The 11,340-nt window shown below is 35.4% G+C and overlaps 1 protein-coding gene across 7 annotated transcripts in view; it reads right to left on the bottom strand.

Annotated features, from left to right (window-relative positions):
• Positions 1-1,526: 1,526 nt before the first annotated feature.
• The window catches only part of ZMAT3 (zinc finger matrin-type 3), a 54,937-nt gene continuing 45,123 nt past the window's right edge, over positions 1,527-11,340 (bottom strand). For 6 of the 7 annotated variants that reach the window (XM_021934659.2, XM_009201335.3, XM_021934661.2 and 3 more), the window contains one exon: positions 1,527-9,192. In XM_021934659.2, the coding sequence (XP_021790351.1) occupies positions 8,981-9,192 (212 nt within the window). In that variant the 3' untranslated portion in view covers positions 1,527-8,980. The remainder of the gene's footprint in view (positions 9,193-11,340) is intronic. The other variant, XM_031663562.1, reaches the window with a different exon arrangement.

Genomic DNA, 11,340 nt, shown 5'->3' with positions numbered 1-11,340 from the left:
CACAAGGTGGCACTAGATACCGTTGGTCAAAGTCCGTAACCTAGTAAGGTGTAAGGATTTCTAGAAAACAGGGTTAGAGAGGTGCCTCTGGCATCAGCAAAGATGAAAAATTGAAGCTAATATGAAAGACATCTTGTTCCTGTCTAGAGAGACAACTTCCAGCCAAAACACATTTGAAGTTCTAATTACATACTTTAAAGATTTATCCAAAATGCCAAGCCTAAGCTATAGACTTCCTGTGGTGGAGTGTATTTCTTCCAGTGGCAAATTTACATCTGTTCCTTTGGACACACTTCATTACTAGCATTTGATCATCTTAAAACGTATTTCCATTAACTCCCTCCTAGTATACGTGCCCCCTAAATATACATACACACATACACACACAGACTTGAAGATAAAAACAATGACATGTATTTTTAGGGGATTTTTTTGGTAAGAACTCATAATCAGATCCCTTTAAAATAATATTCACATTATACAATAGCTATCTGTCTTCATCTTTTTGTAATTCTTAATTTTCAAGTTATGAAGATCCCACAATTAAGAATAAAACTTGGTTTAAGCCTCAACTCAGATGATAAAAATCTTAAAACTCATCACAAAAAAGATCTATTTCTGATCTTTATAATCTTCTATAAATTTATCATAGACTGGGAAACTTTATCACTAGCCTTTTAAGAAATTATAAAGGATAACACGCAGCATTTCATCTTGAATAGATTTTCAGCCAATGAATGAGCCTCCGAAATGCCTTTAAAAAGGCTGAAAATCTGAAATCATTTAAGACTTTTTTGGTGCATATTATCGTGGCTTTTTTTAAGCTAAGAATCTCCTGGAGATGATTTAATAAAATGAGCTGATGCCCTGAGTACTTTACAACACACGAATTCAATGTGATCTATTCACTTCATTCAGAAACATTTTTTTTGTGTGCAGACCCAAGAATTTTTCCCACAACAGTAAGGGTATGTGTCTTGCATCCTGATGAATCAAAGCATAACAGCATCTTACAGCCTATAATCTACTTTTTTGAATGAGCATTTAAATTCAAAAGTACACTGTATACAGAAAACCAGGCTGTGTAAAGGACCACATCTCAATTACGTTGCGTATATAAATTGATTATATTTGTAAGAGTATTTTATATGTGAAACACCCAAAACACTAATGGGTATATGCTTTTTAATAACGTGTTTATTTCCAGCAGTGTTTATGGTACTAAGGCCAACTTTCTTAAAATTTGAAGGGAAAATAAATATTAAAATCTATCAACAAAATTGAGAACTCACTCCAGTTCCAGGCTAACTCCAGTGATGGCGAGAACAGGCAGTGTGAGCAGCTAGGTTGATTCTACTGCCAACCTAAAAGCTTACTGTACTTTGCATGATTTCCAGAAGAGCATGGCAGATCGTGAGGAGACTGATGAATGGGGAACCCGTAGTCATGCAGAATCGGCATCAAAATAGTGTCTCAGTGTCGACAATTTACCTTCTTCCCTTGATCTTCAACTCATAACCAAACAATTTTCAGACAAGACTCAGAAACCATTTTATTAAATTGGAACACAAAATGCCTGTTATAATAATATCAAGCCTTTATCAGAAATCAGTACATAAGTCAGGATACACAGCCAAAATGAGCCATCAACAAAAGCAGTATAAATTTTAAATAAGTTTCAGATTTCTATACTCAATGTGCTAAAGAAAATAAAACCGAAAGAGCAATTTCAATTTCACAATTCACAGTTGATTGGTTTTAATCCCATGACACAGGTGTCATTCTGCAGCCCCAGAACATAGATTTCCAAAGCAGTGACTGGCATTCTGACCCAGCAGCACACACAGATCTTAAGCCCCTGAATGACATTTAGAGAAAATTTTAATCAACCACCCTAATTACACACAGTTTGGGCTGACATTTTTTAGCTATATCCTTTACCAAAGATAGTTCTAGTGAAATAGCAAAAGCAGTTTTAAAAGTTTGCCATGCCATTAAATGAAGGGTTCTAAAGTCTCCCTTGGTTTTACATTTTATTCTCTAATTTAAAACAATAAGTGCATTAAAATGCAACCTTAATGGAGAAAGCAAAATCAGTTTTGCTTCTGAATCTAGAGCACATATCCAAGGAGAGGCGACTTACTGTCCCAGCAGATAAATGGAATGCTTTAAAGCAGGATCTGACATACTCCAGTAAGGCATTTCAAAGCAGACACATCATACCCAAACTACATCATTATGGTCAGTCAAGGATACCACAGGTGAACACCAAGTAACGCAGAGTTAACGTGAAATTCTTACAAATGACACACGATTTACAAAACCCCAGAAAGGTACTCAGGTACCAAAAGAGGGCAAAACAATGACCAGCCACTCCAAAAGAGTTTTGTTACTGTACATGCCATATTTGCAGAGTAGAAATAAACTGCTCTATATGCGCTCTGCCCTAGGATATCACTCATTCTGACATGTGGAATTACTTTTCCTTAAAAAAATATATCATGTAGAGAATACACCAATAATAAATGATATAGAACATTTATTATTTTCACTAGTGAGGGGGTCGCTTAAGCACTTACAAAGACTTATAAATGAATCATGAAGGTCATCAAAATGCAAAAACATCTGATAAATGCTGCATTATTAGTATTCAACAGTGCAGCAAGATTTTTAGCAACTGCATCGGGCTTAATTTGGAACTATAGCCATGAGAATATCTTTAAGTTCAAACAACTGCCAAATGTCCAAAAATAAAAGTGTAATTAGTAAAAATATGTATTTTCCCTCCAAGTGCCCAAAGGAAGTATTCAATTACTTTGGAAGCCATGAATTTTATCAAACACACACAAGAATATGAATCTGGAACACTTCAATTCTGATTCAATTCTACCCACTGAATCTTCATGACCTGAAGAAAGTCATTTAAATTCTTTAGATTTATTCACAAAAAGTGGGCATAAAAATAAAGGCATATGTAAAAAAAAAATTTTCTAAACATGACTACAGTAAAGCTAAAGATGGTTACTAAGGCTTACAATTTCAACAACTCATTGAACAGTACAATCATTTTTAATTCTGCTAATTATAGTTGGAGGAAACATGGATAATTACAATTCTCAGAGAATTCAAATCGAATTCTTTAGAAAAATTAATAGCTTCAACTTACTAAGCTACTAAATCTGTTCTCCTAGAGTTGTTTAAAACAGCTAATTATATAGGGGTTTGACCCTTACTCCCCTCTACCTTCTGGTAGAGCAGCTCAAAGTAGTGAAAGGAGAAGTGACAAGAGGGAGAAAAGTAGCAACAGATTGAAATGAGGTATTCGCTGATTTCATAAACCCCAATCAGTAATTTACAGTTTTTTGAAGAAGCTGCATAGTTTGGCAAAAATACATCATCAGAAGTAGGGAAAAGAAAAATTATATTGAAATTTTAAAATTTATGACAAGCATTTAAAAATGACCAATTCTAAAATAAACTTGTATTTGAGAATTGTCCTCCCTCACCGTAAGCACACACAAGAAGAGAAACTGGAAGACAAAAGTCCACAGGAGGAAAAAAAAAAGTGTATTAATTGGCTCAGGTTATCAACTTCATACATCGCTTTCAAAAAAAGATATTTAAATGAATGTTAAACCTTAATTAATGACACCCATGCTAAGAATTTAGGGCAGTGTATTGCCTAAAATTTACTTTGGAATGTTCTTTTTAAAAAAAAAAAAAAAACCTGATGGATCAATGGATGAAAAGAGGGATGGAGATATGAACAGACAGGTGGCAATACAAGTATAGTCAAATGTTGATGGCAGAAACTAGCAGTGGTTATACTGAGAAGTTTTTCCAACTTTGATATACGTCTGAAAATTTTCTTGAGAAAATGTTGAGGAACATGTTAACATTTCTATAATAAAATTAGTCTAGCAATGTGTTTCAAAGATTCTAAGTACTCAGGCAATTTAGAATTTTAAATTAATTAAACTAGGGAAAATTTTGCTTTTAATGGCCTCAAACCTGATTTGTGAAGATACTTCATTTAATATAGAAATGAACTAACACAACTAATAATTATTGTGCCAGTCTCTTCATATGCTTTAGTTGCAAATACATAATTTTCCCCTCTCTACAGAAAAGACAAGTTTGAAAATGACCACTAGAATAAAGAATTTTTCCAAACATCAGTGTCAAGTTCTTCCAATCGACCACACTGCCATTCACTGAGTACAAATGCAACACAGATCAAGGTGAAAAATGATCTATGTCTGCTGCCAGCTTGGGACAACTGGATTCATTTTCAGAATGTATGGTTTCTGATAATAATGACAATAGTTTTACTTGATATCAAATTGAGATTGCATTAAGGGAAAAAAAAGATATAGAACAGAATTCACACAGACCTTTGTTATTCCAAGCTCCTATTTATGAATGGTGATTAATAGCAATAATACTGTCATCTCTTCTCTCGGTGAAATGCTAATACTTGCTAAAGGCACTCAGATTCTGGGCTTAACGGAGACAAGGTCACATGGGACCATTAGCCAGTACGTTTTTTGGTAGCTACCCAGAAAAGGAAGTTTACAAATGTTCCTCCCATTCATAATGGGAAGAAAAAGTCAAACAGCTATCAGTAGAAATGGTTTATGAGAAGCTATTTACACAGCTATTTGTCCATTCAGCTAGAGTGACAGTAACAGCTCACAATGGTAGGGGTTCTCCCCTGCCAAGAAAGCAAAAACAACAACAAAACACTTTTTTATCATATATGAAACTCCTGTACAATGATTTGGCTAGAAAAAGAAATAGTTGGTAAGGTCAGATTTTTTTGAAACATCTGTTCAAAAACCTGCATTAAACTTTTATCTGTCCTGACAAAACATGTCTCAATTTCTTTCTAAAGCAGCTCTATTGGCCTAGAATATTCCTCACCAAGTTCTTTAGAGAGGATTTCCAACCTAAGTTCTGACAATGAGGACATAAAGTAGGTTAGGTTCCAAAACCACCCTTCCTAGTCCTCTCTGTAGAAAATACCATGTCACACAGTTACATGTGTCCCCTGACACAAACGAGACTCATTTTACGTAGGTCACTGAACCTCAAACTGTTGTTGCTTGCTGTCCCAGCCAATTTAGGAGTGAAGGAAGATGTAACCAGACATACATATCTCCCTTTCTCCCTGTCCTAACTGTCGACAGGTAGCTATAAGCAAGCATATAGTTCTGTAGAAAAGCTTTCTAAAAGGAGGCGGAAGATCTCATGCTTCTTGTTAGCTTTTTAAGTCAAGGGGACGTAAGGATAATGTCAAGTAGCCACGATTCTTCTTTTAAACTCAGAGCTTCAAAAATCCTAACTGGTTTTCTAAGTTTACCAACTAATTAAAAGGTGAATAGTGAGGAAGAGTTGGAGGAGGAACTTTTTCCAACTAAATGGTATAAAGAATTATTCACCTTGCAGAATTTAGTACAATAAGAGACAGGCAGACAAACATAAACAACATGCACATATTTACAAGTTGCAGGACATGATGTACAAAGTCAAGACCAACAAAGTATTTTCAAAGTATCTTCAGTGTACTCAAAAGGATTACAGGGCACACTCAGTTTGGTAACTGAACTTTTTTTACAAAAGCACTTCAAAGGTATATGCAATCCAATCTTTTAATTGAAACACTAATTCTCTTTCTTTACAACTTCTTACCCTCAATACCTAAGAAGAATTCTAATTGTCATCTTCTAACATTGATTTTTTATGACAACTTACACAAGATATTATTCACAGAGAAAAGAGACTGATGGTATGCGTTCCTATGGATGATTACTGAAATCTAAGTTTTCTGGGTTTTTTTTTTCCTAATTTTTTGTTGTTGTTGTTTAGGCCTCTGTCCATCCTTGAAGACAGCATAGATAAAGACACTAACATAATTCCTGGGGAGCACAAGGTGCAAATCCTAAAATATGTTACAGAGCCAGACTGAGCTTCACAAAATGAAACCAACAAAGATCACATATCACTGACTCAGAAGAAACAACAGTCTGCTTAGACAGAGAAAAAACATTGTCTATGGAATACATGAATATGAGAAATTGTACCATGCAGAGATGTATCTATTTAGGCATTTCCTGTCTGATAACCTCTGTCACCCTTTGTTTTCACCTATGGAACAGAGAAGAATACTGCAAGGTAACAAGCTCAAAACACACGCTACTGTCATAGAGATTTGTGATTTTTTTTCAGATGTGCATGTAACTTTTACAAGTGATCATGGAAGTTATTTATCAACTTCCCAGAGTTTGGAAATTAAGAAGCAAATTGAGTTATTGTAGGCAATACGGTACTAAAGTGTCATATAAAACAAATACATAGTTTTTTTTTAGTGCAAAGAAATACAGCAAGTAAGAAATAACACTATAAATCTAACTTCTTTCTTTAAAAGAAAATGCGCTTATGCATTCATAATATCCATTAAGGGCACTGGGAAACTGGAAACCTGAATACACAAGGCCTGAAAAAACATCAAGCCCCTAAGTCCGCTGCTTTTTCTATGTATATAATGAAATTGTTAAGTGTAGAGAGCAAGGGGAACCCTTCTTTTAAAACTATTTCCAATGGAAAACAAAGTGGATGAATACTATTTTTACAAAATATAAATTCATGTTCGTATCTTCTACTGTTATTTGAAATAAGGGTTGAAATACCTCTCTATGGCAACATACATGTGCATGTGTGTGGGGGGCGGGGGGTGTGCATATACAATCTACGTACAGAGAAAAAAAACTAGATTTTTAGGTAATCATAGAACCAAGTGGCCAGCACTATGATGTTAAAATTAACCAAAAAATTACACTTAGCAGCAAAATGAATAACCCTACTGGCCAATAGGAAAAGCCCTAAATTGCTCAAAACTAAGCAACTCTACTTCATACATTACTTCAAAAAAATAAAAAAAAATAAAAGGGTTATTATACTAAGAGTCACAGGTCTAGATAGAATCCTAACAGAATAGTAGTTGATTCTTCTGTTTCTGGGAGAAAAAAATGTTACAAAATAATTCTACTTCTAAAAGAACCACCACTTCAATAGAAGACAGTAACTGGATACTATACAAGGGTTAATCATACAAAACTCATTTTTAAACATGGGTCTGATTTGTTTAAAAATTGTCCCAAAGTATTACAGAAAAAGAATGATTGTAATTTGCCTTCCCCATCTATTTGCCTACAGAATTCTCGAGAAAAAATAGAAGTTGTATCTCTAATTAGTAAAACAAGCAATCGTATGTGAACTGACCATTGTGCAAATATATTGCTTAAAATATAAACTTCCTGATCAAGAGGCCTTTCAAAAGAAATATGGATGACCACTAGTCTTACCCATATAAAATATAGTAAATAGATAAAATGTAGTTAATGAATATTCACAGAGCACTCCATTAGTTAATCTAGATACACATTACAGCTTTTTTTTTTTTTTTTTTTTTTTCCTGATACGGAGTCTTGCTCTGTCGCCCAGGCTGAAGTGCAGTGGCACGATCTTGGCTCACTGCAACCTCCACCTCCTGGGTTCATACAGCTTCTTATTTTAAACGCAAAAAAATGAAAATAATAATACTGATATAATTATCAGATGTCAAAGTGATCTATCATATACTTGTTAGTATCTTCAAGAAAGCTGAATTACAAAGAGTAAAACCATAGTTCGTATATATTTCTACTGGAAACGAAGACAGTGAAACTTTATTTGCTTTTTAAAAAATTCCTCTCTGTATATGAAACAGCAGGTGGTGATATTTTTCAGGACGGTCAACAGACTGGCAAGACAAAGGAAAATGTAAGTAAAGCGTAAGAATCAGATTATCAAAAAAGAAAGTGGCAAAACAAAATGTCAAGCAATCTGAACTTATGGTTTAGATCATGATATAAGTGCATGTTACTATCAATGAAGAAGTAACTCTAAAATCGAAAAATCAAACATACCTTTGTTTCCTAAAATCCACTGGAAAATGTATTTTTTTAAAATCATATCCATCTTAAACTCATTGAATATTCAAATATGAGGTTTGGAAAACCCACAGCACAGCTGGGGCATGAAAATGAGCTTGTTAGACAAGCTGATTCAATGAGGGGGGAAAAAGAGGAGGGAAGAAGGCAGCAATTACATGTATGAAATCCACAACTGGAAATCAAGTTTAGCTGTTTGGAAGTATACAAGCTCAGTGGGAGTATTTGAATTCAACAAAACTTGCATTTCAATGATGGGGAGACATGATACAGAAAAAAAAATGTCCTGGGAAAGACCCTAACAGTTTATAATAATGTATCCTACTGACAATGCATTGAGGTGGTGGTTCTGGTTAAGCCCTGGGAAACTGAAATCTCTGCTGACCTATTTTTACTTTGATCTAAAAAGAATTCAATACAATTCTTTAACAGTACATAAAACTACAACTGCAAAAGAAAATGGCAGAAAAAAAATGTCCCAGGAAAGACCTTAACAGTTTCTAATAATGTATTCTACTGACAATGCATTGAGGTGGTCGTTCTGGTTAAGCCCTGGGAAACTGAAATCTCTGCCAACCTATTTTTACTGTGATCTAAAAAGAATTCAATACTATTCTTTAACGGTACACAAAACTAAAATTGCAAAAGAAAATGAAACTTTTAAATAGTCAAATTCTAAGCAGTCAGGGTTGATCAGAACTCGGGCAAGTTATTTCTGATGGGGTAGGTAGGTCACATGCTATGAGCAGCTCAACACAATTGACCCTGCAAAAGCGTTATGACCTAAGAGAAGCACGTTCTCCACACCCGCCTCCCCCCACCCCGCCCCCGGACCCCCAGGTTTTGACATCTTATGGTACCACCATGGGTTACATGTATTAACATTAAGCAGAGGAATGTACTCATATCAAAAGGACCACAAAGCAGGGCAAGTTGACAAAAGGCAAACCACAGGCAGAACGAGCTGCTCTATCTTAATGTGATAATCACTATACATATCCCAGATTTTCCATCTCATTCCTGTACCGCTGTTCCGACACCTTGCTCTTATGTTGCTTGCTCTCTAAATGCTGCCGGAATTCCATCTCTTCGCCAGCCCCAACATTACACATTGAACAGTAAAACTGGCCACTTGGAGTAACACACATGGCCAGATCACGTGGAATTCTCTGCCGAGAGCGGGGATTGAAGTAAGGACCTGCTAAAGCAAGAGATAAAAATAATATATTCAAAATATTCATTAAGTGAATGACAACCTGACCAATTATCACTGTAATTTGTAATTCTAAGTTCAAATTACAAAATTCACAGATTCTTAGCCTTAAGTGAATGTGAAGTTAATGGATTTTTTAAATTACAATCTTACACAGGTTTGATCTAAAAAGATAAAATGATTCCTCCAACTATTGTCAGAAAAATTGCTATAGAGTCAAACCCAAATTCCAAATGGCTGTGTCTCTAAAAAAGTGAATACACTTTTAAAAAATACTTTAATTTCCAAGCATTATATCAGAAGTCTTACGCTTATGTTACCCCATTAATCCAAAAATTCTACTTGTAAGAATTATCCTAAGAAAATATTAAGAATTTTCATACTGAGATTTAATAGCAATATGTTTACCTCAGCAATGATTATAAAAACAAAAATTTAGGGGGAAGGAGAGATTCAAAAATAGGATTAAAGAAAATATGGTAATGAATGCAATGGAAAACTATGCAGTTGCTAAACATAATAATGCTATAGAAAACTCTTATGCTATTAAGTAAACTATGAATATCCCAAACTAGGATCCCATTTCTATTTTAAAGAAGCCATATATATGACGAGACTAGAATGAAATCTGCAAAAGCGTTGGTGACATTATTGATCATTTCATTTTCCTCTTTCTACATTACTGATCTCATACGCTGGACCCTTAGAGTTCATTAACTTTCTGCTTTTCACTTCCACTATAATAATATCTGTGTAATGCTTTTCTCAAAATACTGCTTTCACTGCATCCTACAAGTGTTAATATATGTCCATTACTGTTTCATTGTAAGAATTTTTAATTTCCAGTATAACTGTTTCTTTGAACCATGAGTTATTTAGAAGTGTTTTTAAATTCCCAAACAAATGGAAATTGTGTTTGCTTTTCTATTTTTGTTGTTGACATCTCATTTCATTGTATTCATTGCACTGTCAGAGAACATAATCTATCCTAAAATTTATTTTTCTGATATTAATACAGCTATCCCAGCTTCTTTCATTTCAGATAGATTTCTTTCATCCAATTTAACATTTTTTGGACTTTGGTAATTTTACTTTTATTATAATTACTAATACATGTTTAGACTTTTATTAATCATAATGAATTGTGCTTTTCCTTTTTTTTTTTTTTTTTTGAGACAGAATCTTGCTCTGTTACCCAGACTGAGTGCAGTGGTGCAATCTCAGCTCACTGTAGCCTCCACCTCCCAGGTTCAAGCGATTCTCCTGCCTCAGCCTCCCAAATAACTGGGATTGCAGGCGCAGGCCACCATGCCCAGCTAATTTTGTACTTTCAGTAGACATAGGGTTTCACCATGTTGGTCAGGCTGATCTCGAACTCTTGACCTCAGGTGATCTACCTACCTCAGCCTCCCAAAGTGCTGGGATTACAGGCATGAGCCACCGGCGCCTGGCCTGAATTGTGTTTGCTATATGTCCTTTTTATAGTAGGCCTCTCTGGTTTTTCAGTTAGCTCTGTTTTCTATTTCTTTCACTGTTCAAGTAAATGACCTCTGCGGGCATGTGCATGAATCAGACGCTGAAGTAGAGGGGAGGGTGAGGGACTACTCAGCCCACTCTCCCTACTGAAGACTATCAGAAAATGCAGAATTTATTCCTATAAATCAGTGTTTGTGAACTAAATGTGTCTATCAGAAGCATCAAGTAAGCATTTTCAAAACACGCATATGTCTGGGTCCCACTCCAAATTTACTCATTGAAAATCTCTAAGTCATGGTTCAGGCATTTTGTAAAGACTCCTCGGGTAATTCTGTTTCACTAGCCTGGTTAAAAACCACTGCTTTAGAATCTTTTTTTTTTTTTTAACATGGTACAACTTTTTTTTTTTTTTTTTTTTTGAGGCGGAGTCTCGCTCTGTCGCCCAGGCTGGAGTGCAGTGGCGCGATCTCGGCTCACTGCAAGCTCCGCCTCCCGGGTTTACGCCATTCTCCTGCCTCAGCCTCCCGAGTAGCTGGGACTACAGGCGCCGCCACCACGCCCGGCTAATTTTTTGTATTTTTAGTAGAGACGGGGTTTCACTGTGTTAGCCAGGATGGTCTCGATCTCCTGACCTCGTGATCCGCCCGTCTCGGCCTCCCA

The sequence above is a fragment of the Papio anubis genome, chromosome 2, assembly GCF_008728515.1.
Source record: "Papio anubis isolate 15944 chromosome 2, Panubis1.0, whole genome shotgun sequence".
NCBI lineage: Eukaryota > Metazoa > Chordata > Mammalia > Primates > Cercopithecidae > Papio > Papio anubis.
The sequence above is the reverse complement of the archived record's forward strand: the minus strand, read 5'-3'. Positions and strand labels throughout refer to the sequence as shown.